The sequence below is a fragment of the Cyprinodon variegatus genome, unplaced genomic scaffold (assembly GCF_000732505.1).
Source record: "Cyprinodon variegatus isolate N-32 unplaced genomic scaffold, C_variegatus-1.0 Scaffold378, whole genome shotgun sequence".
NCBI lineage: Eukaryota > Metazoa > Chordata > Actinopteri > Cyprinodontiformes > Cyprinodontidae > Cyprinodon > Cyprinodon variegatus.
Window position 1 is genome coordinate 641508 of NW_015150831.1, and position 26655 is coordinate 668162.

A 26655-nucleotide genomic window follows, 5' to 3' on the forward strand; every position below is an offset into this window, starting at 1 on the left:
AGGGGTCCCTATGTCCTCCAGCAGTCTAAGCCTATAGCAGCATAACTATAGAGATAGCTCAGGATAACCTGACTATTTTTAATGAGGTGTGAGAAATCTAAAGCCAAGCCAATAATGGAACAAAATTCACTCCATTCAAATGCATGAAATATGTTGCAATAAAACAAACTCTCCTTTAAATCAGAAAACGACCACTTTCAAAGTAATAGTTTTTTTGTTATATATTTATCATTTTTATTTTTTCAACCCTTAATCAGAATTACAATATTTGTTGTTTTTTATTGCAATATTTGATGTGTTTTATTTATATTCATTCAGTTCATGTTAACCATCCCCACCTGCAGTTACACTGAGCCCCCACTAGGGGGCGGGAACCCTTGGTAGCTGATTAAAGCATGATTAGTTCATCCCTGCCACACTAATAACTGCATGTTTGGCTCCAGTCATTGGAGAAGCTTCTTCCTGCTCTGATTCCATGTGATCGACACAGAAACCAGAGATCTGACGTTCTCAGGGCTCCTACATCTTTTCTTCGCTCCCTCTGTTGAACAGACAGCTGCTTAAAGCAAGAAAGAGACATCTGCTGGTTCCCACAGTGGGATGCTCCTCATTCGGAAAACATGTAGGAACCCTGCTGACCAGCATGGAGCTCAGGCCCACCTCCCGCATGTCTACCCCCCCCCCTCATGCATGTGCTCTGTAATAACACATCTGAATGGCAGCAGACGGTCCGGCTGTTCTGACACCAGAGTCTGTGTTCCTGTGAGCAGGGACGTGGAACGGCACCACTAAAGTGGCGGTGAAGACGCTGAAGCCCGGCACCATGTCGCCCGAGTCCTTCCTGGAGGAGGCTCAGATCATGAAGAAGCTGCGCCACGACAAGCTGGTGCAGCTGTACGCCGTGGTGTCGGAGGAGCCCATCTACATCGTCACAGAGTACATGAGCAAAGGTACGTCACAGGCCGGCGATTGGAGCCGCTGCCTTTGGTTGTCATGGTGATTTGTGTCTCCTCTGTGTCATGGTCGCGCACTGCAATGTATCACGTCTTTTTATATGCGTTTTAGTTCAGATATAGCTGTTGATTTTATTTGCTAAAAAGAGGAATGTTCCACTTGGTTTTCCAACTCGTTTTTTAAACAGCCTCTTCATTTCGTGGAGCTAAAGCTCCAAAGTTGACCTATGCGCCAAAATGGCTTCCTGTTAGAAGTTTAGCAGTCAGACAAGACAAACATTGTCTTGTCTGACTGTTGTAGGAGTCCAAGTTTTATCTAACATAGGAACATCCTACTAACTGTCAAGCATGGTAGTGGTGGCATCATGCTGTGGGGCTGTTTTACAGGGTTTCCATGCAAAAAGACTTTAAAAAGATAAAGTCCCTGTGTAACAGGAAATGCATTGGTTTGCTTTTAGCAAGTGAATAGCTTGATTGCCAACCTGTCATTTCAGGAAGCATGAATTTCAATGTGTGGCTGTTAGGATAGGGCTCCCATAGGTCTTTGAAATCCTTGAAAGTTTGTGAGTTTTAAAAAGTCATTTCAAAGCACAGAAGGTTTTGGAACCAGGCTATAGTAAGAGCCTGTAGCTAATATCTCAGTTTCAATTTCAGTTTATTTCTATAGCGCCAATTCACAACACATGTCATCTCAAGGCACTTTCCAGTTCACCAGATCATCCAGTCAGATTGATTCAAAGTTTTCTATCTAGAGAAAACCAGTTGGACTCATTGACTGGAAGGCAATCCCTCACACTAAGCATGCTTTTAGCGACAGTGGTGGGGAAAAACTCCCTTTTAACAGGAAGAAACCTCCAGCAGAAGCCGTCTGCTAAGAGCTAACTAGACTTCAAGGAGACAGAAGCAGATACTAAAGGCCACTGTAAAGCAGCTCCAGGAAACACACAGCCAGGCAGATGAACTCCAAGCCAGCTCCCATGTCAGAGGATGAAGAGAGCACATCCAATTAGTCACAGTCAGAGAAACAGGACTACACTGGAAAAACAGGCCGATCTCGAACATCCATAAACAAAGGTGTTGATGGCAGCAGCACAGCTGATATCTGCATGACAGGACATGAATCAGTGCGCATAGTCTGCTCAAAGGTGAATTGCTAATCTTTCAATTGTTCTCTAGTTGGTATTAATACCACTATTGGCTTCACTTTTATTTCACAATTGTATCATTCACATAATTTGCATCATTCACATGGACATAAGGAATCTGAATAAAAATGTTTAATGGAAACATGGCTGTGGGAATATTCTGGCGTATCAACCAGCCACAGGTTGGCACTCACTAAGGACATTAAAAATAATCTGATCCTGACAAGGATTTCCATGCATGCAAATTAGACTGACCATCAGATAAATCACATAAACCCTGCTACCGCACATGGTGCTTCGATATGAGAACATTGGTCCTGAAAAGTTTTAGAATGTGATGTTCCCCAGGTGTTGGAACCCTTTCAAAGAAGCTAAAATAATTAGGATGCTCTTCTTTTTCCCATCATAGCTGGAGAATATTTAAAGAACAAACAATGTTTTGGTTTGACCTTTAAACTATTAATCCTGCTGTTTAAGCTCGGTCAGACTGCCGAACACGGAGGGAAGCTTAATGCAAAGACGTTTGTTATCTGGGAGCTGATGGCCTGTTCTTGTGTCTCCGTCTACTGCAGGGAGTCTGCTGGACTTTCTGAAGGACGGAGAGGGTCGAGCTCTGAAGCTGCCGAACCTGGTGGACATGGCTGCACAGGTGTGTTTTACATGATTGCTTCACATTTGCAGGTATATAAGCATAGATATAATGCCAACATTCCACCTCTGGAATGTAGATGCAGCTGTTCCAGCTCCTCATGAATCCCACCATCTCTCCACTCAATCCTCTTCTGGTGCATCTTCTCTGCCTAATTTATTACTTTTTCCTTCCACTAAACTTTTCCATGCACCCAGGTGGCAGCAGGCATGGCCTACATCGAGAGGATGAACTACATCCACAGGGACCTTCGCTCTGCCAACATCCTGGTAGGAGACAACCTGGTGTGCAAGATCGCCGACTTCGGCCTGGCACGGCTAATCGAGGACAACGAGTACACAGCTCGGCAAGGTGGGGGCTCCCTTCCCTCTGCAGCGTCTCCGTCTCACTGAAATATGCATGCAGCATATGGCTGGAAATGATCCCAATATAACGATGATATGACCTTTAGGTTAATACAACAAACATAGCAGTGACTGACAGGGCTGACTTTCTTCCTGAAGAACCTGTTTCTTCCAGACAAGAAGAATCTGAATGAACAGGTTTTTTATTTTATTTCTACTGGAATAAACTGGAAGAAAGTCCTGGTAATAGATCTTATTTTGGAGAACTGGGATAGTTCTCCACCATATCCACCCGGCTACATAAGAAGGAATCTTTATTAGAACACACACAGTGACACAAACTAAGAAATTAGGAAAACTCTTTCTTGTATCCTCAGATTACCCCCATGTATTCCTGCCCACAAACCTCCCTGGATTATAGATATTGAACCCCACCTTAAGTAAGGTCCAGTAATCTTGTACGAACGATGAGAACAGAACATTTTAAACAGTGTGCACGAGGAGAAATGGGCTTGTGCACACTCTGGCACGCGTGTTTTTTTAAAGTGGAGAAGGCGGATCTTTTAAAAAAATTGAAGAAAATCCTCCACAATACCTTTAAGCCAAAATATTCACCTACATAAAGAAAACTGTCTAGTACATTTCCAAGTTTTTTTCCAGAAGAATCTGTCTCTTCCTGCCGTAAGAACAATATGGAAAAATCTTGGGAAAAAACGCCATTTGTAAGGAACCTTTCAACCATGACTGATCAAAGCCTTTATTTCTGATTGATGTTCCAGGTTTTAATTAGTTTATTTTAAAGCAAATATTTCTATAGAGTTAAATAAAAAGGCGTTTTCGTAAACATGGCAAAGTAATTGTCAGGTTCCAAAAAAGTAAAAAAAACAATCCACTGGACTTTGTTTCCAAGTTTGAAGACGTTTCTCTTCCCATCCAGGAAGCTTTTTCAATTCAAAATGTCAGAAAGTTGAGTTTGAGGTTTTTTAGAGTGAACCAAAAACAAATTATCGCTGCATTGTAGGTTTTTGAAAGTTGCAATGCAGGGATAGATTTGATTCCTTCCAGCTATCCTGGAACCCTATCCCCCTATACAGGGAAACAGAAGACCTTGCCTGTTCTGCCAGGCCAATAATTCCCTTTAACGACCCCCCTTTCAGAGACATAGACAGGTATGGAGCATTGCAGGCTAACAAAGAAACCAAAAAAAAAAAAACATTCCTAAGGAGTGGACCTATTATTCAGGTTCAATTTGCATGTTTTCTAAGCCAAATCAAGTCTTTGTTTTTGGTCCACTCTATAAAGCCAATTCCTATTCCTGACATTTTGAATTGAAAAAGCTTCCTGGATGGGAAGAGAAACGTCTTCAGACTTGGAAACAGGGTCCAGTGGATTGTTCTGTAACTTTTTTGGGATGACTGAGAATCGTCACCAGGCACCAGCTAACTATCAGGTTTGCAGGCTTCTGTTGTGGGCTGGTTATTTTGTTGATATTGATGTAATTAGATGGAAAATGTGTCTGAACCGTGCAGAGGATTAGCTGGATTCTCTCAGTAAAGACAGCTGAACATTAAAGCGTGCGGCGCTGTCTTCCTCTCCTTTCTACCATGATGCACAGCTTTGTTCCTCTGGGATTCTGCTTAATTCACCCCCCTGTCTTCTTTAGGAGCAAAGTTCCCCATCAAGTGGACCGCCCCGGAGGCTGCGCTGTACGGCAGGTTCACCATCAAGTCAGACGTGTGGTCGTTCGGCATCCTGTTGACGGAGCTGGTCACCAAGGGCCGCGTGCCTTACCCAGGTGAGGGACCCGATAAGGACACAATCTGAACAGGCCACCGAGCTCCATCTGCCTTTTCCTGCTGCTTACAGGAGCTAAAGCTTCCTGTCAACATCACTGAGCTTTGTTTTCCACTGAGTTTGAGAAATGAGGCAGCGATCAGGATCTTTCTAGAACGAAAAGGGCTAAATGTGGTGATGTTATGAAATGAGCCGAGGCTTCCAGGCACGATCCCCGAAGGCGAGGTGTGATTCTATAAGGAGAGGGGCCAAATTGATGACGTCCAAAGCCTCTCTACTGTGAGGTGACCGCTTCAGGAAGTGGTTCAGACCCCTCAAGAACTTAACAGCCTCACTACTCAGTCAAGATGTAGAAGTTTGTAGGAGAGAAGCGATCAGTTGCATAGAGTTTGGATAGATTCTACGAATAGATTGGTTGGTTTTCCAACCAATCTAGTTGGTTAAAACTATTTTAGTTTGATTAAACAATGTAATGATCCAAATCTGAGCGAGCCTTTGGCTACAGCTGTAACATTACTGTAGTGTTAAGTAGTATTGCTTTCTAGTGAGCATTTACCATTGTTAGGGGCGTCAGCTGTAAGACACGGACTTCCAATCCTGATGTTTTTGGTTTGAGACCCAACTCAGACTTTTGAAAGTTGCGATTATACTTAAGTATTTTGGCTAATGTGACTAATATGTATTAGTTTGCCCCAGAACAAATATAGATTGGGTAAAAACACTGCCAGATTTAGCTAAAGGATTGGTTGAACACATAACTTCCAACCCAGTTAAAACAAAAAACTGTGGAAAAACTGTTATGTTTGAATAAAAATTTCTAAAACCTTTCATTTTGTTCTTTCACTCTCTGCTTGAGCTTATTTTACTAAAATGGCAGTAAAACAGTGTATCTTAAATAATTTTTCTCTTCTAAAAAATTTTGCACACAAAAAAAACGAAAGATTTTATTATACACAACAATCATTAACAATTTTAAAGGAACTTAAATGGGGGGGAAAAAACAATTGCAAAAAGTCACAGATTATACTACTAACTGTAGTTCTGCAGTCCACCAGTAGGTGGTGACATGTTCACATGAAGCTTCATGAACTGTGGGGATCATTGAAGCTATTTGGCCCAACGGTTCAACGAGGCTTCATCTCACCATCACTAGTTAAATGTTTTATTTAACGATATTCTGAAAATAAGTAGTGCGCCAGAATATTTTACCTGTTTATTAGTCCTTCTGTATTAAAAAAAATTGACTGAATAAACAAAAAATGTTTTTTTACACTTCTATAGAGTATGTAAATACTAATGCTTTCCAATGAGCAGAGATTTAAAACTATCATTAACAGACGGCGAATGTTGCTCTGACATACTATCAGACTCTTTACCTTTGTTTCAGTGAAGCTAACGCTAACTGTGATATAGCTTTCTGTTTTTAGTCTAAGCCTGTAACAATCAGTGCTGGGAGAGACTTAATGCTGTTAGCAGAGCTGTTAAACTGCTGGTTCTGGTTCTTCTGAATGTTTAAACTTGGCTCCATGGAGACCATTTAGCCTTCTCAATCTATGTGCTAATTGTTAGCATGTATTTTGCTATCATTTTACTAACATTTAGCATAATGCTTTCCACTTTCCTGTCATCACATCCTCACCTTCCAAACCCAGCAGATAAGTTTATGCTTCTCCTCCATGCAGCACAGATCAATGGGAGCTATTCAGAGAACTGAAGTGTCAACAAGAAGGGTGCGGTTGCTTCAGGACCCAGAAGCAGAGATGAGTTCATGTCGGTTTAATGAAGAAAAACTGAGGCAAACATAGAAAAACAAAAATACTGAGTAACAAAAGAACAGCAAACATCAGGGAAAACCCACATGGGGAACCAGAGACTAGGAAACAACAAGGAAGCAGCACTGAGTGACTGCACCAGGAGAGTATATATGGGAGACAGAACAAAGATGGGGTAATCAGCTAATATGGAGCAGGTGTGGATAGAAGTGACTAGAAGGGAGCTAGGAAAAGGAGACAAGTATAAGGGGGCAACAGAGAGTAAATAAATGGCTTAAATATAAAACAAAATGGAAAATAAACTAAAGACCGACAAAACAGAATTACTTAGATAGTGGAAACTGAAAACTAAAAACTCAGAGTTCCAAAATGGGAGAACCATAAAATGAAGGTGTTTATCCAGAGTTTATATTAGTAACCAGAGACACAGAATGGTCATTCTGGATCCTTGTCTTCAATAAACAGTCATGTCAACATTACAACACTGAAAGGACTTCCATCAATTAATCAGATACAAATTTTAAACAAATAAATCTATAATTGACTAATAATCGTAGGTCAATTATTGGTTTAGATCTTCAATTCACAAACACAAAAGCCGTTTCTCAGTATGTGTACCTGTGCGTTCTCGTGTGCTCGTGAAACATCACCATCCTCAGCCCTAGTACTGTTCCAATTCACAAGAAGACCGAGAACGGACAAAGTCCCTGGATATTGTTCTGGTCCCTCCCTCTTTACCCAGCATGCATCAGAGCAGACTTGTCTGTTCATGAGATTGACAGCTGTCCCAGCATGCACTGCGGCAGCAGCAGCTGCCAGGTTAGCGCTCACAGAGCTCAGAGTATTAAGTTAAAAGTTCTCCTTTCTGTTGCTGTTGTTCAATAAAAGTACGTTTCAAGATCATTTGAGGTGAGAACATTATACTTTAAAGCGTCACCATATGGAACATTTACTGATTTAATGCCTAATGGAAAAAAAGTGTGGATGTTGAGAGGGCCGTGGCAACCAGCGGAGCTCCGAGGCTAACGGCAGCCAGGGCTAACGTTAGCCCGTCTGCAGCAGCCCTCTATCTGCATAGCCGTGAGTGAAGGGCCGCTGGCTCTGATGGAGATATATTTGTCTTATTTGGCAAAATGTTCATAATAGTTAAACACAAAATGATTTGTGTTTAACAATTATTCCCCAATAAATGAAAAAAGTCCAGCTCCAGACGAGCAGAGCGTGTGGTGATGTCATCAGTACGCTTCTGTTCCAATTGACCCATATCTATGCTGCGTGCTCCCGTTCTCCCAGACTGTCCTGTGTTCTTCTCTAGAACATCGTTGGCGAGGAGACGAGTCCATACTCCCGTTCTAGTGAATTTAGAAACGGCCAAAGAGTCTAAATTCTTTAGAGACTCTCGGTTTGTGCTCTGCTGCGTCGCCTCGTTTCCTCTGAACACCTGATGGCAGCTTTCACTGAGGCCTGGTGAGGGGGGTGTATTTACACACAATCAGATCACCATGGAGACGTGATAACAGTCCGTCTGAACAGCTTTAAAGTGTCTTCTATTGATTGGTTCAAGAGACTCTTGCTGCATCTCTCTCACCTCCTGCCTCCTTTTTTTATGTGTGTTTTTATTCTGATTTCCAGGCATGAACAACCGCGAGGTTCTGGAGCAGGTGGAGCGGGGCTACAGGATGCCGTGCCCCCAGGACTGCCCCATCTCGCTGCACGAGCTGATGCTGCAGTGCTGGAAGAAGGACGCAGAGGAGAGGCCCACCTTCGAGTACCTGCAGGCCTTCTTGGAGGACTACTTCACAGCCACCGAGCCTCAGTACCAGCCTGGGGATAATCTCTAAACCCCCACAGACCCTGAAACCAGCGGCTGCACCCCCCCAGGGCTCGGGTTGACCTGAGCTGGGGCAGTCCTGGTCCAAGAAGTGCTGTATTTAAATAAGATCAAACTATGGAGCAGTCAGGCTTTTTTCTTTGTTGTTGTTTTTAGGGATCTGTTCAGCTTCCTCTGCTCATCCTGAGCGTCTCAGATCCACATTCCTAAAAAGGAAACTGGTCTGAGGTCTGCAGATGAAAAACTCACCAAGGGGAAGGGGGCGGGGCTCATGCAAAGAAGTGTCCTGTATAAAAAAGAAAAGCTTGTTTTAGTTTGTCTGCCTCTCTTCCAGATTTTATTTTCTCCTGCACAAAAATAAAGTAAAAAAAAAAACCCAGGGAGCGCCACGCAGTGCATGGACCCGACAGAAGCTCCAGTGTTATTTTTTAAAATGAAATACGATGCCTCAGTATATTATTTTTTCTGCCTTTTTCTTCAGTCTAGTTTTCTTCATCTGTGTTTGCTTTGAGCGAGCTGGATGCACCTCCTGGAGGAGTCCCCTTCCTGAAGCTTCTCTTCCTCCTTTTGGGACACATGTGTGGCTCAAAGAGAATTTGCACACGTTCTCGCTCATTTGAGTGTTTTTTTTTTTTTTTTGGTGCAGCCGGTGGAGGTCCGAGGCTGCACTCCTTCACACCTCAACCCCAAACCAGCTACCTACTGAGTTCCTTCATCTTTTCTATTCTCCCGATACAGTAAATGTACCGAGTCTTCACTTCAGATGGGTCTCCAGGTGGTCGTTGTGATGTTTAGTGGGAAAAAGCTCGGGGACCAGTTCAGGTAGAGGAAGTCTGAAGGTGGACGACGGTTTGATGCTCCTCAGATGTACAGCTGGATTATTTTTAAATGTGGCTAACCTCGCTCCTTTGTATCTGACATTTCTGTTTTTTTTTTTAACATTTACTGTTTTTTGTTAATTAAGTGATTTTTTTGGCGTTTGGACTTCTGGAAAAAAGACCAATAAACATTTTACACTCTTTCCATGACTCATTCTCTTTAAAAATTGGTTTTCATATACACCCATAAAGAAAATACCAGAATCGAGTTCAGGTCAGAGACGATGAAAAAAAAAAAATATGTTTTTTTTAGATTCAGAAGTTTGTTTACTTTTCCTCTGAATTTGGTAGAATTGTCTGAAACTTGATGACGGTTAAAAAATGTATTCTTTATCAGATGATATTGTCCCAACATTTAGAAAAATTCTGTTTAAAAAAAAAAAATTCTGTCTTAAAATCTTTGTTTTTTTTCATTATCTTCTGCAGGCCAGTTAGTTATACGTCATCCTGAACACCTAAATTCGGCCAATCATGTATCAACGGTCATCTGTCAATCAAATTTTTTCGCTCATAGCATCTTGATTCATATGTCACAGCTAATATACGCAACGGTTGAAATCAGAATCATTTCCTTTCCCATTGAGTTCCGTCCCAGTGTTCACGGGGATGGACGTCTGTGTCTTCAGCAGGCGTAGAGCTAACAGAACTGGCAGCGTTGCGAGGCAAGGGCTCAAACATGTACGGCTGGAAGCCTTCTACACCAAACCAAGCTTCTGCCGCCCTGGCGTCCTCTTCCACAACATCTTCATCCCCGCTTTCCTCCTCTAAATAAAAAATGGATGACGGAGGAGACTCATCCACGACCTCCGACACTAAACTCTCCTCCTCTTGCATGTTTCCTCTGTCCATAGCGTTCCTTGACAGCGTCGTTTCTAAGTCACCAATTTAGTGCTACTTGGTCCCAATGGAATTTCCCATTGGGAACCTACTAGCACTAAGTTGCTAACTGGTTAGCAAAATGCTTCAGACAAACCGGCCACAACCAAACATGCTTGCGAACCTTCCGCCACAACAATCCCGCCCCCTTGATAATCGACCAATCACATTTACTTTATTCAGTCATGTAAAGTTGGGCTCCACTCAGGAGAATCAGAAATGCAGCAGTTGGAACAGCTGCTTCCCTACGACTTTAAACATTTAGGATGTCCTTCCACCAAACATCTTGTAGAAGTCACGGTGGAATTCTAACCCATTCCTCTGTCGGAATCTGTGATCTGTCAGACCAGCATACCCATACTCAATACTCATTTATCCCTTTAGTTTTGTACAAAAAATAGACTTTAAACTAGCTCATCGAGCGTGTATCCCTTTAATCATCTACAGAAAACGATTTAATTGCTTACTTTTTGGTGTTTTTTGAAGCATATTGCGATCTGACCTTAAATTGTTTCTTTTGTACATGACTAAAGGAATACATGCATGTTAAGTTAGTTTAAAGTCAATGATAAACTAAAGAGCTAACACCAAAGTTTTTTTTTTTTTTTTTTATATTTTTTATACAAAACTAAATGGATAAACGCAAATTTGACGTGTTGGGCATGCGTATTGACTATAGGTATGCTGATCTGACAGGATACAGGGTCAGATTAGCAGGCCTCCCTGCTCACACACCCTATATGAGCTCAGGGCTTCATGATTAAATAATTTCTTCAGTTGATATAATTAAAGCAACACAGCATAACATTTGACCCACATATTAGCTTAATTTTTGATATATTTAATGAGATTTCAGGTGGTATTGATGCTCTGTGCTAGCTGCTCTTCTCCAAACCTATTCTATGTAGCTTCAGAGGTTTAGAGCCATTGCTGACTGAGTGATGTGACCCAAAGCGCCGCTTTACAGCAGTCTGAGCTCCATTTGAACACAGAGCCCCTCCCTTTCCTCTTAAAATAAGCATGGGGAATCACCTACCGTAACCATACTGTGCCAGCACTGTAAATTATAAAAAAGGGAGGCAGACCGCAATGATTACTGAAGACAAAGCAGCTCTTATAGCAGCTAATCTGCTCAGACACATTGTTTCTATTTTCAATTACGTGGGTTTTTTTGGGCTGTGGGAGGGTCAGACTTAACCTGACTCCGCCAGATGGATTTGCTCCGCATATCCATCTGGAAACCTTCCGTTGAAGTAATTTTGGGAAGGGGCGAAAATACTGGTTAGCTGATTGGCCTATGTTGGTGATAGACGGGCCAAATAAACCAATCAGATCAACGAAGCATATGACGTACTAACAGAGCGACGACGAAAACACAACCATAAGCCAGGCTACTCTTGGCGAAACCAGTCGGGAGAAGAACAAAAACATCTTTTCCTCTGAGAAAAGCCTCCAGAGCAGTGTTTTGCTCTTCTTTCAGTGAAGAAATACTCTGTAATTCCGATAAAACTTGCTCGATAGCCACGCTAACGCTAGTTTCATCGGCTGAAGCCGCCATGTTCTTTAGACTGAACTGTCGCGCTTCTCGTTGCGTCACACCTCAACCCGCCTCAAAGCCGATTGGACGTTCGTTTGGTGAACGGCTCCAAATTTTCTTTAACAGAGAGTCTCCAGACTGATCTGCGAGTGAAATCTTGAAAGCTCGCAAGATCAGGATGATCTCACGAGGCTAGGTCAGACTTGGATTAGAAATGTGCGGAGATGCAGCTTCACTGAAGGATGGGTGGGGGTTGGAAGAAAGCAATGTTTCATCTGATGTGTGTGGAAGGTTGGCTTGGAAATCAGGACAAAGACCTTTAAAGTCCATTTAAAGGATCCATTTTCTTCCCTAACTTCATGTTTTGTGCTTCCAGAAGTACCTTCTATATTTTTTCTTCATCTCATCTAATTAATAAAGCGCACCAGTCCTTCATAGTAACTACTATATTCTAAGATTTAATCCCTCCCCCCTTTTTCCTTTAATTAGGCTTTTCATCCTAACTTAATATTCAACAGAGCAAAGGGCATGTCCTTAAACGAACATCTTTGTAGCTTTTAATTAAATGGCTTCTTCCTCTCAGAGCGGCCTTTCAGCCCATGCTGGTACAGCACAGTTCTAATGGCACTCTTCCACCAGCCTCAGCTAGCATATTCCAAAGGTCCATCTATTTTCCGTCACACTTATCCCAAGCTGGCGTCGTGAGGGGTGCTGGTGCCTACCTCCGGCTGTCTATCGGCGGAGGCGGTATACACCCTGGACAGGTCTCCAGTCCATCTCAGGGCAACACAGAGACAAACAGGACAAACAACTCACACCTAAGGAGAATTTAGAGAAGCCAATTAAACTAACAGACATGTTTTAGGACTGTGGGAGGAAGCCGGAGTACCCGGAGAGAACCAACGCATGCTCAGGGAGAACATGCAAACTCCATGCAGAAAGCTTGCAGACTGGGAATCAAACCCAGAACCTGCTTGCTGCAAGGCAGCAGTGCTACCCACTGCTCCTCTTTTCCTTTTAGCTCGAAGGTTGGTTCACACATTTCAGTTGTTCTTAGGATGTATATCAGAAAAAAATTGGTAGTTAGAAACTGTACTCAAGGGAGAACTAGTTATGTTAAGCTTCACAGCTATCTTCCTGATATCATCATGTCACTTAAGGAAGCATTGTTTGACATTTTAAGACATTCTCATATATTAGGAAACAAGCTATCAGGTCTGATGATAAAAAAGTTACCTGGTTTCAGGTCTAAAGGGAAAATATGTCTGTTCTAACATGTTAGCAATAAACCCAGAGCTAATGGAAGTCATTTTGAACAAGGGGTGCTATAAACATTTCTTTGTTTTTTTTTTCAAACAAAAGACCTATGAGCCTATAGGCCTATTTAAAATACAATTAAAATAAATAAGTAAATAGATGAAGATTCAGCTGGCAGGAACCCGAGTCACTAAGTTTATGTCACACGTGACTCTATTAGCCCTAAAATCCTTTAACCCAAACCACAAGGAAATAATCATATTATTATTCTATTTAAACCTCATTAAAAATTTCTCCACATCCATTACAAAAAGAACATATGATCAAAATAACTCTAAAATACTATGGTTACGTTAAACTGCAAAAATAGATATGAGCTACAGGCAGGGGGCCCCGCCTGGTTACAGGTGTCCTAACGTTCAGGTGCGCTAAATCTACTATGTGTACGGTTGCAATTCTTGTCTTTGCTTCGTAAAATGTGATTTTAGGAATGCCTACCCTATTCCTCCCAAACACTGCAGGATTTCTGGTCATTAAATTCACCCACCCAATCCAAACGTTTCTTCATTTTAATCTTTTCTTTAATCCTTTAAATCAGTTTTATGGCTATTAAGGGTGAGAACACATACATATGAACAGCCGTTCCTTGTAGGTAAAGCTTCCCATTTTGCTAAATTAACTCCAGTTTCTCACATTAATCAATACCTAAAGTTAAATCATCATGAATTGTTCAAAAGGTTCTTTTTTTATGTTTTTTCATTTAGTAGAATGAAATCATTTCATTAGGAGATAAGTGTAATGACAAGATGTCCTCTCGAAGCGATAAGAGTCATAAAAGCGATGGAGGTTTGGGGACACGGTCAACACGGAATAAGTCTCCTTTCACCTCTCTAAAAGCAAAACAGGAACATTTGAAGTGCAGGTGAGAGATCAAAACATGCGAGGGCAGCTTTACATGAGCTGAATTTACCTGTGATTTATTAACACTACATGAATGAATAAATGAACGTGGTTTCAAAGTCTGTTCTCTGAACTGTAATTTTTTCCCTGCTTTTCCACCCATCCAGGCGTGAGTCCCGCCCCCTCCTGTGTTTGCTCTGCACTGTTTGACCTTTTTTCTTAATGGCCTATTGATGGGTTCTTTATACCTTGTTCCAGCATCGATTTCACAACCCAAGTTTCCTTACCAACGCGGCAGCTATCTGATAAAACAAATCTGATCAAAAGTCTCAAATCTGTGTGTTTCTGTCTTCCTCTACCTCATTTGATAATTGGTTGATGCCATGTGGCGTTTCTGAGGGTTATGGGGACTCTGGCTGATAGCCTTAGATTTTATTTTGGTTGTTTTAGAAACGACGGTAAGGTTAAAGGACGTCTGTGAAGTTGCCAAAACACATGAAACACGCAGGATCTGAAAATTATGCATCACATGGCTGGTTCAGTCACTCTGTCTATTGATGTAGCGTTCAGGATCCGTTTGTGCAACATCTCCATCCATCCAGCTATAAAGGCAATGAATCCCTCCTTCTGGCGTTTTCCGTCTGTTAGATCCCTCCTTCTGTTTAGCAAAGCCTTGTCCATATGGAGCCATAATCAGCCTGGATGCACCTGAGTACAAGACCTCTTTATGGCATCTGCATAGCTTGAAGGAGCACCGTCTGAGGTCCAGCAGGTTTGACGGATTTCAAACGATTAAACATTAAAACAGAATTGTTTTTTTAAATCTGATTAGCCAGCTTTAGTTCAGGGTATATAAAGGGAAACATAAAAAGTCAGTAAGGTGGAAGCAAACAAACAAGAAACATATCTACTGTTATGGTCTAAGAAAGCCAGTAGAGCAGGTCTCCTCCTAGAATAACAAGCAAGATGATCTTCATCTTAATCTATATGTTGAAATACATTTTAAGTGTATAGTTTGGTAAAATTAATAGTTTTAAAGATCTTAAAATATTCACCTTGGAGTTCAGTATTTTTGTGTCCAGTCACTGTGTTTCTAATGGCTTTATTGCAGGTGTGAATGATGGAGGGAGCCAGTGCTTCTGTGTTTGTTACCGTACAGAAAATCTACTACCCGCTGCTTTGCATCGTGGGTATTCCAGGTTTGTCTTCTTCTTTTAGAGCCAACAGTTGCATTTATTTTTGTGTTTTCTGCTGATTATGACGTATAGGTAAAAGAATTTGTCTTTTAAAAGAGTTATGTGTCTAATAAAATAATTATTTTATAAGACAAAAGAAAAAATGCTAATGGAGAAATGTCAGCCATCTGCAAAGCATGTCCTAAAAATCTTAGGGTGGCACTGAAACCAAAAGCCATAATTTCAGGGTTTAAATCTACTGTTAAACTTGCCTGCAGAAATCATAAAGGCTTAAGTAAACACCTACTCATATCTTGGTTTAATATTTGATTTTTAATTTTACCTTGCATGATTAACTGATGCTACTACAATTTACACTGGCGAGTGGGGTGGCCGGGGCATTGCACAGATTTTATTAGTGGGTTGAGGGTGCTTTTTCTATGGCTTACTGCTTCAGTGGATCATGGCATGTAGGACAGTCACTTTCTGCCTAAAATTCTTTTATTCTGAACTATAGTCCAGTCCATTTTCTTCTCAGGACAGGTTAGAGACTTCTGACTCCTATGTGGTTCAGGGGTTGCGACAGTTGAAAGCAATGTCCAGGATGCATCTGTCTGGCATGGCTCTGAATTCACCCCTTCACCCTAAAAATAAAAATGTCAATTCAACTGAAAAATTGTTTGAATTTTGCCATTCTGGTAGCAGTTATGTGTTCAATCAATCTTTTGGTTAAAACAACTATACCAATTTGATAGTGTTTTTAACCATTCTCTACTGTGCGGAAGCGTATTGCATTCACCAAAGAAAAAACAAACAGCTTATCTCATGATGACGACATAAGATACTGATCAGTATCTCGTAAATATGAGATGTTATCTCATATATACGAGATCTTATCTCGTAAATATGAGAAAAACTGTCTGATCTTTTTTCTCTGTGAATACAATAGGCTTCCATACTATTGGTAAAAGAGCAAACCAATAGAAATTGGTGACTTAGACCTGCATACACCGCTACCGCCGCTAACACTTATTGGGATTTAGTACTAGTTATTACTTTTTTTTTAAACAGTGTCCTGTCTGGCAATGTGGCAATAAGAATAATTGTCTTGATGCCAAAAAGAGCCCAACAGATTTTACTTTCACAGTACTAGTTATTACTAATGTTACAAGCCAAGATCTGCATACTGTACATAACATTATAGTTGCTCTCTAGGTCCATAACTACACAATACACCTGGCTACACCCAAACAGTCAGATAAGTAAACCATCTGTTACCATTTTTATTGGTTGTTTGGTTAACCAATTAAATTGTTTAATCTGGGATTACGGGCTTGGTGAGTTTCTGACCAATATATTGGTTAATCTAGCCAAAATTATTTTAACCAGCTAGAGTAGCTGTTTTTCCAAACTCCTGAACGGGTTTCTCTGTAAAATTAGTTTAAGGCTGCGGTGAAACCACTATGGTTGCTATAACTGCACACTGCAAAAACCTTTGTAGCATCACCTGAAGAGGAGGGTGATTAAAAACTAAACAAGTGCTACTTCTACTCTCCTTTAAAAAGTAATTTAATATAACATGTATTGTTTGAAATGCTTTTTTTAACATAATATTATCATCTCTTTTTTTTAAGGCAGTAATTTTGGTTTTCATTTGCAGCCACATTTTTATCAGCCTTAGCAGCCCTGATGAATTAAATAGCTTGAAGTAAACGGATGCTCCTCTCCACTATTACCTTGTTTTACCTTTAAACAAGCATAGATTATTTATGAATATAATTTAGGAAGTTACTTCTTGGTTTTGTGTCTCCTTCCAGCGAACCTCTTCACGTTCTACATGATCCGTTTCCGTAAATGTGGGATGTCCAGCTCAGCCATCGTTTACCTGAGCTGTCTGGCCATTGTTGACACGTTCTATCTGGTGTGGGTCATACTTCTGGACCTGACTCTGAGCTTTTGGATCCTTCAACCCTTCTGGCACTTCTTCCCCTGGTGTGGTATCCTTGGGTTCCTACAGTACGGCTCTCTCTACAGCTCCTCCTGGATTGTGGTGGTGTTCACCATCGAGCGCTACCTGGTCCTCCGCAGCCCAGCATCCAAGCAGAACCTTTCCCAATCCTGGGCCACTAAAATGATCTGCACGGTTGTTGTCCTGCTGTCCCACCTGGTGTCTGTGCCCATGGGCTGGATCAATATCGTCACACCTGTGAACTTCACCATACATGGGGAGAACACAACCCTCCCTCGATGTCGATATCGCAATCACACCTACTCTACAGTTGTAGTGTGGATAGCTACCTTCCTCTCCGGAGGAATTCCCATTGTGTTGGTCATCACCTTCAATTGCCTCATTGGGTACCACCTATGCCGGGCCAGTAACCTCTTCACAAAGGAGGAACGACGTTTTATGTATGGAAAGAGCACCAGAAGCACATTGAAGAGAACGATTCTCCTGCTGGGAACCGTCTCTGTGGCCTTTGTCGTTCTTAGCCTGCCTCGATTTGTCACATACTGCATCCTTAGGACCAGGTACAATGATGAAACCTTCAACAGAAATGACTACAGCATTCCCATCAATGTAGCCGGGGACATGGCTAACATGCTACAGAACCTTAACTCCACCACCAACTTTTTGTTGTACTGCATGGTTAGTCGTCGCTTCCGGCAGGAGTTGGTTCAGACCATGAGGTGTAAGGCAACGTCCAGCGATCTGAGCTCCCTTCTGAGCAACACCACTATGAAGGTTTTCTCTGTTGTAAATAACACGGCTTCCCCATCCAGGAACTCTATGACTGTGGTTTTAACCAGTCTCAAACCAATGGGGTAGAAAGGAACGGTTTAAATGGATTTTGGCTTCGGTTGAATCAGGTCCTCTGACTGAGCTCCTATGATGATGATGCCAACATTTCAGCCTAATAAATTATCACAAAACAGTTTTTATTTCAACTCCATTTGGTTTAGGATTTTTCAGAAAGAATAAATGCACTAAAGAGGGGATGGAAACTCATGTTGTTAAATAAGTTTTCACGTAGTGAGAATCATTGTTAATGCCAGCAATAGAATCAGACATCCCTCTCGGTCTCATTGCTAATACAACCTAACATATTAAGTTACCTACCTACCAGGATTGCAACAAATTCATTCATCTTATTACTGATTTGTGGTATGTGCTGTTTGCCACCTCTACTTGCTGTGCAGCCAAGTGTAACTCGGATGCATCAAGAAAAGTTCCAAAAAGGCCATAAGAAAATGCTGTCTGAATCCTTGAAATTGCGCAATGCTGGCATATCTGGCATAGACAGCAGACCAGATCAGTAGTGGCATCACCAGGGGAGTTACTGGAATGAAGTCAGAGAAACAGTGAGTAAAGTTTGCTCATTATTGCATTAAATACCTCCACAAACACCTCGATAGGGGCAATGTTTTCATGCCCCAAAGCAGTTTGTAGTAGGCAATGGTTAGCATGTATGGTTAGCATATATGAACTACTCCACGGGTAGGGCACCCAACTTGCAAAACAGTTGCACAGCACCTCATGCTATCCTGCATATTCAATTCTGTTTATTTTTTATTCCATTCAATAACATTCTCTTTAAACATTCTGTCCTCACAATCAACAAAGTCCTAGCTTGTCTCCTTGCAAACCTTGAGGTACTGTGAGGAACTACTCCGGTTCAGTGTGTAGCCAGCATTTACTTCCTGGTTACTGGATCCTACAGTATGACTTCCCAGAGTTGTCAAAACAGAGCATTGCGTTTGGTATTTTATGTTGGCAAAAGTGCAGCAGCCTGCAAACAAGAAAGCTAGCAAGAATGGTTGACCAGAAAAAGTCTCAACAATACCTAAGAAGCCTCGGCATCCTTCACAATTATTTGCACAACTACTGACTGTGACTGAATCATCCTCAGTGGTCATCTTGATTTTTTTGTGAGAAGTGAGAACTTACTCGACAAATGTGTTTTCATCTCCGTTTTATTGTACTTAGTCTTATTCAGAAAAAGTAATGCAAAAACACCCTAAATTCTTCCAATGGTATATTGAGAAAAGCACTTAAAAGTTGTTTGTGGAAACATTTGTTAGACTCCTAAGGCCACTATCTCCCCACAATGAAAGCATGTCAGAATCCCATCCATGAGGGATATTGTCCTGCACCTTGCACCTTTTAGATTTGTCACTGCACTGACACATCTGAATCAAATAATTGGTTTTTTTTATCAACTGGTGTGTTGGATCAGGGAGATATCTAAACGTTGCAGAATATTGGCGTAACGTTTCAATTTCTTTAAAGAATTCAGCAGACTCTGCAAGTAATCACTCAGCAGGGGAATACAGGAACCTCTGTGAAGCAGAAACTGGGCTAATGGTTCTCTATTTTAACAGCTGGACCAGAGAAAAAGGCACCAACTTTCTCAGGTTCTGGGAGAAGGGGAAGAAGGATGTTGTAGGGTCCTTTGTAGATCTTGGAACCATGGTAACGTCACTTCAGGCTTGGATAACAGATGTAGTTCTCGAATGAGACAGGAGGAAAGAGTAATGCAGGTACTTGCACTGACGAGGAACCTCTATTTTGGTTTTTAAGGAGAGAGATCATGCTTGTTGTTCTGGGGACAGACAAAAAGTCAGAGTCAATACAACCCACAGCCAGGGAGAGGGATCTGAGCAAAGTCGAGACTCCGCAGCCTTAGAACCGAAACAAGGTTAAAACGTTAGAGACAGAATGAGGCTTATAGATCATGGGACTAGGCGAAAAGGCGGTGGTCAGGAAGTGTTGAAGTCCAGAAACCATTAAACTCTATGAGGTCCAGCCAGGTTGAGGCAAAGGCAAGGCAGTTTCCAGATAGAAAGAGGATAAGAAACAAGGAATCAAGCAGAGATGGAACGCTGGACATCTCCTAACCTAATGGTTTTCAATAATCTGGCCCTGTCAACTAGTTTGTCATTTGCCTTTAAACACTGGAGCACAGCTGGGAGGAATGAGTTTAGTTGAGAGTGAGCGGGAGCAGCACAGATGTGCTCAATGAGCAATCATAAGGCGGGGTGGAGAGTGATGGGAATTACAACCAGCTGAGAGGCAGGAATCATGACAACAGGTCAGGAAGGACAAGAGGAAGACATCAGTTTGACTCTAAAGCTTGCGTTGGGCATCCCTGATACCCCGCTGCCTCCTTTTAAATAATTGGTAAAAGATTAGCACAACTGTTGTCAATAGGTGTTTTTGTCACTATAAGATCTTGTGTTTAAGTAGCTTTGAAAATATTCAAAGCAAGCCCTGTGTACCAAAACCCAGAACACAAATTCTACCTCCTTATTTTTTGACAAAGGTAATCTTGGCAAAAATGGTTGAAATTGCAGGCAACCAGATGTTCACTCAGTTTTTCTAAAAAAAAAAGTTTTTGACACCTATGTAGGAGCCTTTGTCAGTTCTGATGGCTAACACTACCGCAATCTGTAGTTAAGCGCTGATGTTTTTAAGCACCTAGAGATTGATGGTCCTAGGCACATTCAGTTTGATTAAATTCAATTCAGTCTATTTATATAGCGCCAATTCACAGCATGTCATACCAAAGCTCTTAATAAAGACAATTAAACCAGATCATACAGTTAGATTGGTGGCAACTTAGCAACCCAGGAGACATTCAGGCCAAACGCAGTGTCTGCGGTGTTCATCGAGGACAGCAGCCGTGCAGATTATTTTAGTGGCCCAGACAGAGTTGTAGATGTTTTTAAGCTGAAACCACAACCTGCCCCCTCTGTTAAGTGATGGATTTTCTCTTTTGACAAAAATGTCACTGTCCAAGATAGAAACATTAGCCCCATTTACACTACTCTCTGAAAAAAAAATCAGTGCCGAGCTTGAATCAGTTAACCGTGCCGAGCACAGTTTCTTAAGACCGTTTACACACTGCGCTAGCACGGTTCCTCGCCTTCTAGTGACGATATACGGTACTACTGCTCTCTAGAGGTAAACAAGCAAATCCAGCTGGCGGCGCCGATAACATTTAGGTAGTTTGCAGAGAGTCAGGCAAAGAAGGCAGCCTTTGGTGAATTTACTCGACAGAGTCGGCTTTTGGGAAGTGGATACGACAAACGATAGACTAATCAGGGCTTACAGACACAGGAAACAATGACGTTCTCATACTGCTGAGTAGAATCATCACTGGAAATCATGTGGGATGGTAGAGAAGCTAGGATTTTTATGAATGTCTGAAATTGCATGATTACGGAGGCTGACTGTAAGGAGGTGACACGGTCAGCTCATGCGCTCATTGGCTACGTTCACACTGCAGGCCTTGATGCTCTATTCCGATTTTTTGTGAAATCCGATTTTTTTCGCGTTGCTGTTCATATTTCCAAATATGCGAATTGTATGTGATATACAACACAGGTATCCCGCATGAGCAGTAGAGGACACAATCACGTCACAGGCCAGCGTGCTCTTTTTTTCCAGAAGTAAACGTAGATGGTAGTGCCGGTGCGCACTAGCGGTCTTTTCCAACAATAAAAACACGATTTTTTCAATATCTTTAAAGATAAATACTGCTCTCTGCATCATCATCTGCCATGGTTGTTGTTTTTCTTGCCGCTTCTACGTAGCAAGACACAGAATAGTGACCTTTGTCGGGTTTTAATGACGTTCACACATAGGTCGCATTTGAAAAGATCAGATTTATATCGGATTCAGGACCACATAGCCAAGCGGCCTGGGTCGGATTGAAAAGAAAACCGGATCTGTGCTGTTCAGACTGACATGAAAAGATCAGATCCAGGTCGCATATGGGCAAAAAAAAATCGGATTTGGGTCACTTCAGGGTGCAATGTGAACGTAGCCTTTCTTACCTGGGAACTGATGCAGAGTTGAACAGCGCCGAGACCTACTGATGACCTTGTACCAGTGTAGCGCACTGCTGGTTAGGTGTTGAAACTGTCAGAAAAAAGTGAGAAAACGTTTGTTTGTCTGCAGTTGACACCTGTTTAGTGGTTTCCATGACCTGCAATAACTGAGAATTTGCACAGGCACAAGGGTGATGTTTGTATAATATGTATAACCTGCCAATTTGAAAGAGTGTACTTTTTTTAAACTTGGCTTTGTTTGTGACATTCTTCGAATAAACTTTTACCAAATTATGCTATCAAAAGGCCTCATATAGGGGGTCATAATTATCTTTTTTAATTAATGGTAGTTTCTATAAGCAGATTTGAGTGCATGATGAAAAATGGTGATTTAACCTGCTGTATTTTCTTTGTTTTTGTTTGCAATTGTTAGCAGAGTGTAGTAAATTAAACTATTTCTGTTAGTAACATGTTTTACTTCTACTGCCAGCATTAGCATGTCTATAGTTTGGCCATTCATTATTCTCTTGCATGGGTTATTGAATGTAATAAAAGGAACTGGAGGTTGACAATATCGAGTTGGGTAAAAGGTCCTGTTTTTTTTTATCAGTCAGTCAATGTTTACGGCACGTTAGGGACAGGCCTAACATAAGAAGATAAGAAAGGGTCACTGAGACCTGTCACTTAAGTAACATGTGCCACTTTCAATGCACTCAAACTCTCAATAGTATTTAATGATCAATATTGTGGAGTTCATAAACCTCTGAGTCATTTATTATAGCACTACTTTTCTAATTGAGTTTTTTATTATTATTTTAAAAGATCAACCTATTATCTGGGTATCAGATTTCAAGTTTCCCTGCAGGTCGTCTGAAAAGCTTTAGTCAAATTAATCTGGTTGTAGCTTTCACTTTTATTTCCAGGCTTCCAGTAACCAAAAGTCAATGAAGCAACATAATATCAGACTCACTAATGGGGTTTTAGGGGGTAATTGTTACAGTATATGATGATTTATGTCATATCTAATTATGTAAAAGAAATGGTCTCATGTTACCTTTCTTTGTATTACATGTTTTAGTACAAAGATTTACTTCAACAAAGCAGCCAGCCTGCCTGCCATTGATTGTTGGGGACATTAAGAAACTCAAGGCACCACATAAACTCCCAACTTGTTAGACGATATATATCCAGCAATGATCCAATGTCCAAAACTATATTACCTAGATCATACGTCTCAAACTCAAGGCCTGCTGACGGAATCTGTCTCCATACGGTAGATTAATCATGCCTTAAGAGCTAAAAACCGGCATATTATATCTATATAAATAGCAGTAAATTTATACACTGGAAAAACGAAATAGAAATAAATAAAATGTCTTAAATTAAGTGTATTTAGGCTTAATTTTAGTACGGTAGGTAAATGAATGCCAATGGAATGAGTATTTTTACTCTTAAAATAAGATAATTAGATAACATGCACTTGAAATAAATAAATAAATAAATAATTATTTTAGATGTAAATTGTCTTGTTCCATTGGCAAAATGTGTCTTTTACCTCCTCAATCCAAGAACAAATGCACTTATTTAAAGAAAAAAATTACTTTAAAAAATACATTTTTTACAGTGCAGTGTTCTTTTCCTATACGAAATGATAAGATAAAAAGTGTCATTTATAGAGCTGCAACCTAAACTAGCTAGTTCAAACACCTCAGGATGCTAAATGCTTAAAACCAAAAGTTAAACTTCAAACCATCACTTATCTGATTATTTTGTTGTCAATTATCTGACCTCTTAAAAAGAGACTCCAAATAGCCTTTTATCCCTAAGTGGTCATTTGATCCTTTTGACCAGGCATCCCCAAAGTCCTCGAGGGCCGCTGTCCTGCAGGTTTTAGAGGTTTCTCTGCTCCATAACAGCTGATTTACATTGATGGTTGATTAACAGGCTTTTGCTGAACTGCAATCAGCCTTGCTACAGCAGATAATCCTCAGGCTGGTGGCCCTCGGGGACTGACTTTGCCTGCTTTAGACTAATAAATCTATAAAGCCGGACATTGAGTCTGAGTTAGCACAACATTGTGACTTCTACACCATGAACAAAATCTAGATAAGTCATTTTTTCTTAAAATAAGTGCATTTGTTCTTGAATTGAGGAGATAAAAGAGACATCTTGCCAATGGAACAAGACAATTTAGATTTAAAATAAGAAAACACAATTGCATTGTCTTATTTCAAGTGAATATTATCTAATTATCTTATTTTAAGAGTAAAAATACTCATTCCATTGGCAAACTATCTCATTTACCTACTCAAATTAAGGGTAAATACACTTAATTTAAGACATTTGTACTTATTTCTAGATAATTTTCCAGTGAACAATGTATGATACAAAAATTCAGTAAAGGACCACATAAAGAGGGGCAGAAATAGACAGAAAAAAGACTTGCAAGTGCTTGATCTTTCACATAACACTCTCAGGTTTAGATGTCCTAACATGTAGTTTTCCAAACAGCACCTATGTGGAGTTTTTTTTTTTCTTTTCCAGAGACGTTTAAATACAAGTGACAGGAAGTAAGGTAAAGTGGTCCTAAAGTTATAGATAGATCTGGCTGAGGAGTATTTTTTGGTCAAAGTTAAGCTTTGGGAATCTTCTTCCAGCCTATATGCCAACTGAACACCATCTAATGGAGCAAGATGTGTCTCAAAAGTTTCCTTCTAACTGTTCTTCCCCATTTTAATATCAGGTCATCTCTAAGACAAACAGTTAAAACTGGAAAAAAATCAAAATCTAGATAAGTAATGTTTTGCTTAAATTGTGCATTTATTCTTGGATTGAGGAGGTAAAATACACATTTCTCATTCATCTTATTTACCTAATTAAATTAAGGGTAAATACACTTAATTTAAGACATTTTGCTTATTTGTAGATCGTTTTCCCAGTGCGGTATACCTGTTTTTGATAAATTTACTCAATGCCCAGAGTCATTTGCATAAATGAGTCACAAGGCATCAAAACTTTGCATAAACCAGGAAGAGGGAATATTTCCTGTTTGCCTCGATGGTCTGAAGTGCGGCTGAGGAGTAGGGAGACAGAAGCTGAAGTGAGTACTTTCGGCTTTGTTCTTCTTGTTTCATTCCTCTTTTGAGGTTCGGGACACAAATGTTGATGTTGTTCTTTGGAAGACACCCCCGGCATACTTTCCAGTCAGTAGCAATGACCTTTGTACTTTTTGTGCGATCAGGTTACATTCCAGCCAGTCTCAACAGGTAGAGGTGTCGTTTCATACAGTTCAGTGATAAAGATTAATTACTGAGTTAAAGAGCTCGTGAGAAAGATTTCTCCATGTTCAGAGTCATACTTTTAATTCTGGGATAGATATACGTAGCAGCAGTTTCTGTTTGACATCCTGGGACTGCAGTTGTTTTCATGGCTGTTCTTACGCAACATTTCTTTCTGTTTCAGTCGTTCTAGTTTCTTAGATTCCTGATATATTGTTCTCCCCTCCCTTACGGCAGATTTCTGTCTAACATGGAAAGTAACAAAGGTAGGTAACACCTTCTTCTTCAGCCTGTCTGTCTTGTTGATCTAAAAGTAGTTCCCTGTAAACTGAGAGCATGTTGTGCGTTGGTTTGTTGTTTCAGGTCCTTGCTCTCATCGGAGCATTCCCATTGAGACGGATGAGAGAATGACAGTGTCCAGTGTTGACTTGGCCATGATGCCCTCTTGTAACAATTGTGCTGATCATGAAGAGCAAGGTAGGAAAGCTGAGAAGCATGGCTGGGATAGAGAGGTGTGTGAGCAGTTCCCTGGGAGGCTCCCTGAGGGCTTGAACCAATGTGAAGGAAGAACAGCTTCTCGGGCTTCTTCTGGCTTTCCTTTTATGGCCCAACAAGCGGCTCACCCAGATCATCCTGTCAGACAGCAACAGCTATTCTACGGACGACATCCCATGAATGATCACAGGAGGGCCCTCATGGGTTCTTCTTTTGAAGAACCAGAGTTTTTGGAGCCCCCGTTACCTCTCATGTCAAACGTAAACATGGATCAGCATAATCTACAACAATACCCAACACCATTCATGCCAGGTCAGTGGAACTGCTGCATCTTTCCCATGATAACATTTGGGATCCACACGTTGAAATGTGCTTCTTTTCACCTACAAACCGTCTTTAAATAGTTCCTATATTTGGTTAATAAGTAATTCACATCTGGACCTAAAAGAAAGACCAGCATATACAGTGCTCTGAGAGTCTACTCGTACCCATCAATTATCCTAGTGTGTTTTTCATTCAATTCCAATAGTTATAACTGACAAATGACCCAACTAGTCACCACCAAAATCAGAGTCGCCCTGGCAGTATTTCTAGGGTGTGTGTTTCCCTCATTCCAACAGCTCCCACTGTTTATTCCCCTAACTTTAGAAATGGCTTTGCAACACCTCCCAGCTAGAGAGGTCCCAGTGACTTCTGGTTGATTTTAACACCTACTTCATGTTGTCAGACAGCTTCTGTTTACCTGGCTCTTGGTTCTATAGGTGTGGCAGTAATATGGTCTGAGTGGGGAGTTTGGAAAATGGACCAAAATATACAAGAATAAGAACAAAAAAATCTGATGATGGGAAACATTTAAGTCAGACAAAAGATTTCATCCATCCATCCATCCATCAAACCATACATCCATCCATCCATCAAACCATACATCCATCCATCCATC

At 40.9% G+C, this 26655-nt stretch overlaps 3 protein-coding genes across 9 annotated transcripts in view; all 3 read left to right on the forward strand.

The window, feature by feature from the left end:
• fyn (FYN proto-oncogene, Src family tyrosine kinase) overlaps positions 1 to 9161 on the forward strand; it is a 95604-nt gene extending 86443 nt beyond the window's left edge. For 2 of the 4 annotated variants that reach the window (XM_015386807.1, XM_015386808.1), the window contains exons 9-13: positions 771 to 950; positions 2671 to 2747; positions 2945 to 3098; positions 4755 to 4886; positions 8290 to 9160. In XM_015386807.1, coding sequence (XP_015242293.1) covers positions 771 to 950; positions 2671 to 2747; positions 2945 to 3098; positions 4755 to 4886; positions 8290 to 8498 — 752 coding nt within the window. In that variant the 3' untranslated portion in view covers positions 8499 to 9160. Of the gene's footprint in view, positions 1 to 770; positions 951 to 2670; positions 2748 to 2944; positions 3099 to 4754; positions 4887 to 8289 lie in introns of all 4 variants that reach the window. The other 2 variants (XM_015386806.1, XM_015386809.1) reach the window with 2 other exon arrangements.
• Positions 9162 to 16948: 7787 nt separating this feature from the next.
• On the forward strand, positions 16949 to 17938 carry LOC107092356 (probable G-protein coupled receptor 139). Its single transcript, XM_015386794.1, has one exon. The coding sequence runs from the start codon at positions 16949 to 16951 to the stop codon at positions 17936 to 17938; it is 990 nt and encodes a 329-aa protein (XP_015242280.1).
• Positions 17939 to 24976: 7038 nt separating this feature from the next.
• Positions 24977 to 26655, forward strand: part of traf3ip2 (TRAF3 interacting protein 2) — a 5707-nt gene continuing 4028 nt past the window's right edge. Inside the window, exons 1-4 of one of the 4 annotated variants that reach the window (XM_015386799.1) lie at positions 24977 to 25042; positions 25405 to 25486; positions 25584 to 25697; positions 25836 to 26027. In XM_015386799.1, the coding sequence (XP_015242285.1) occupies positions 25471 to 25486; positions 25584 to 25697; positions 25836 to 26027 (322 nt within the window). In that variant the 5' untranslated portion in view covers positions 24977 to 25042; positions 25405 to 25470. Of the gene's footprint in view, positions 25043 to 25404; positions 25487 to 25583; positions 26028 to 26655 lie in introns of those variants that run through there. The other 3 variants (XM_015386797.1, XM_015386798.1, XM_015386800.1) reach the window with 3 other exon arrangements.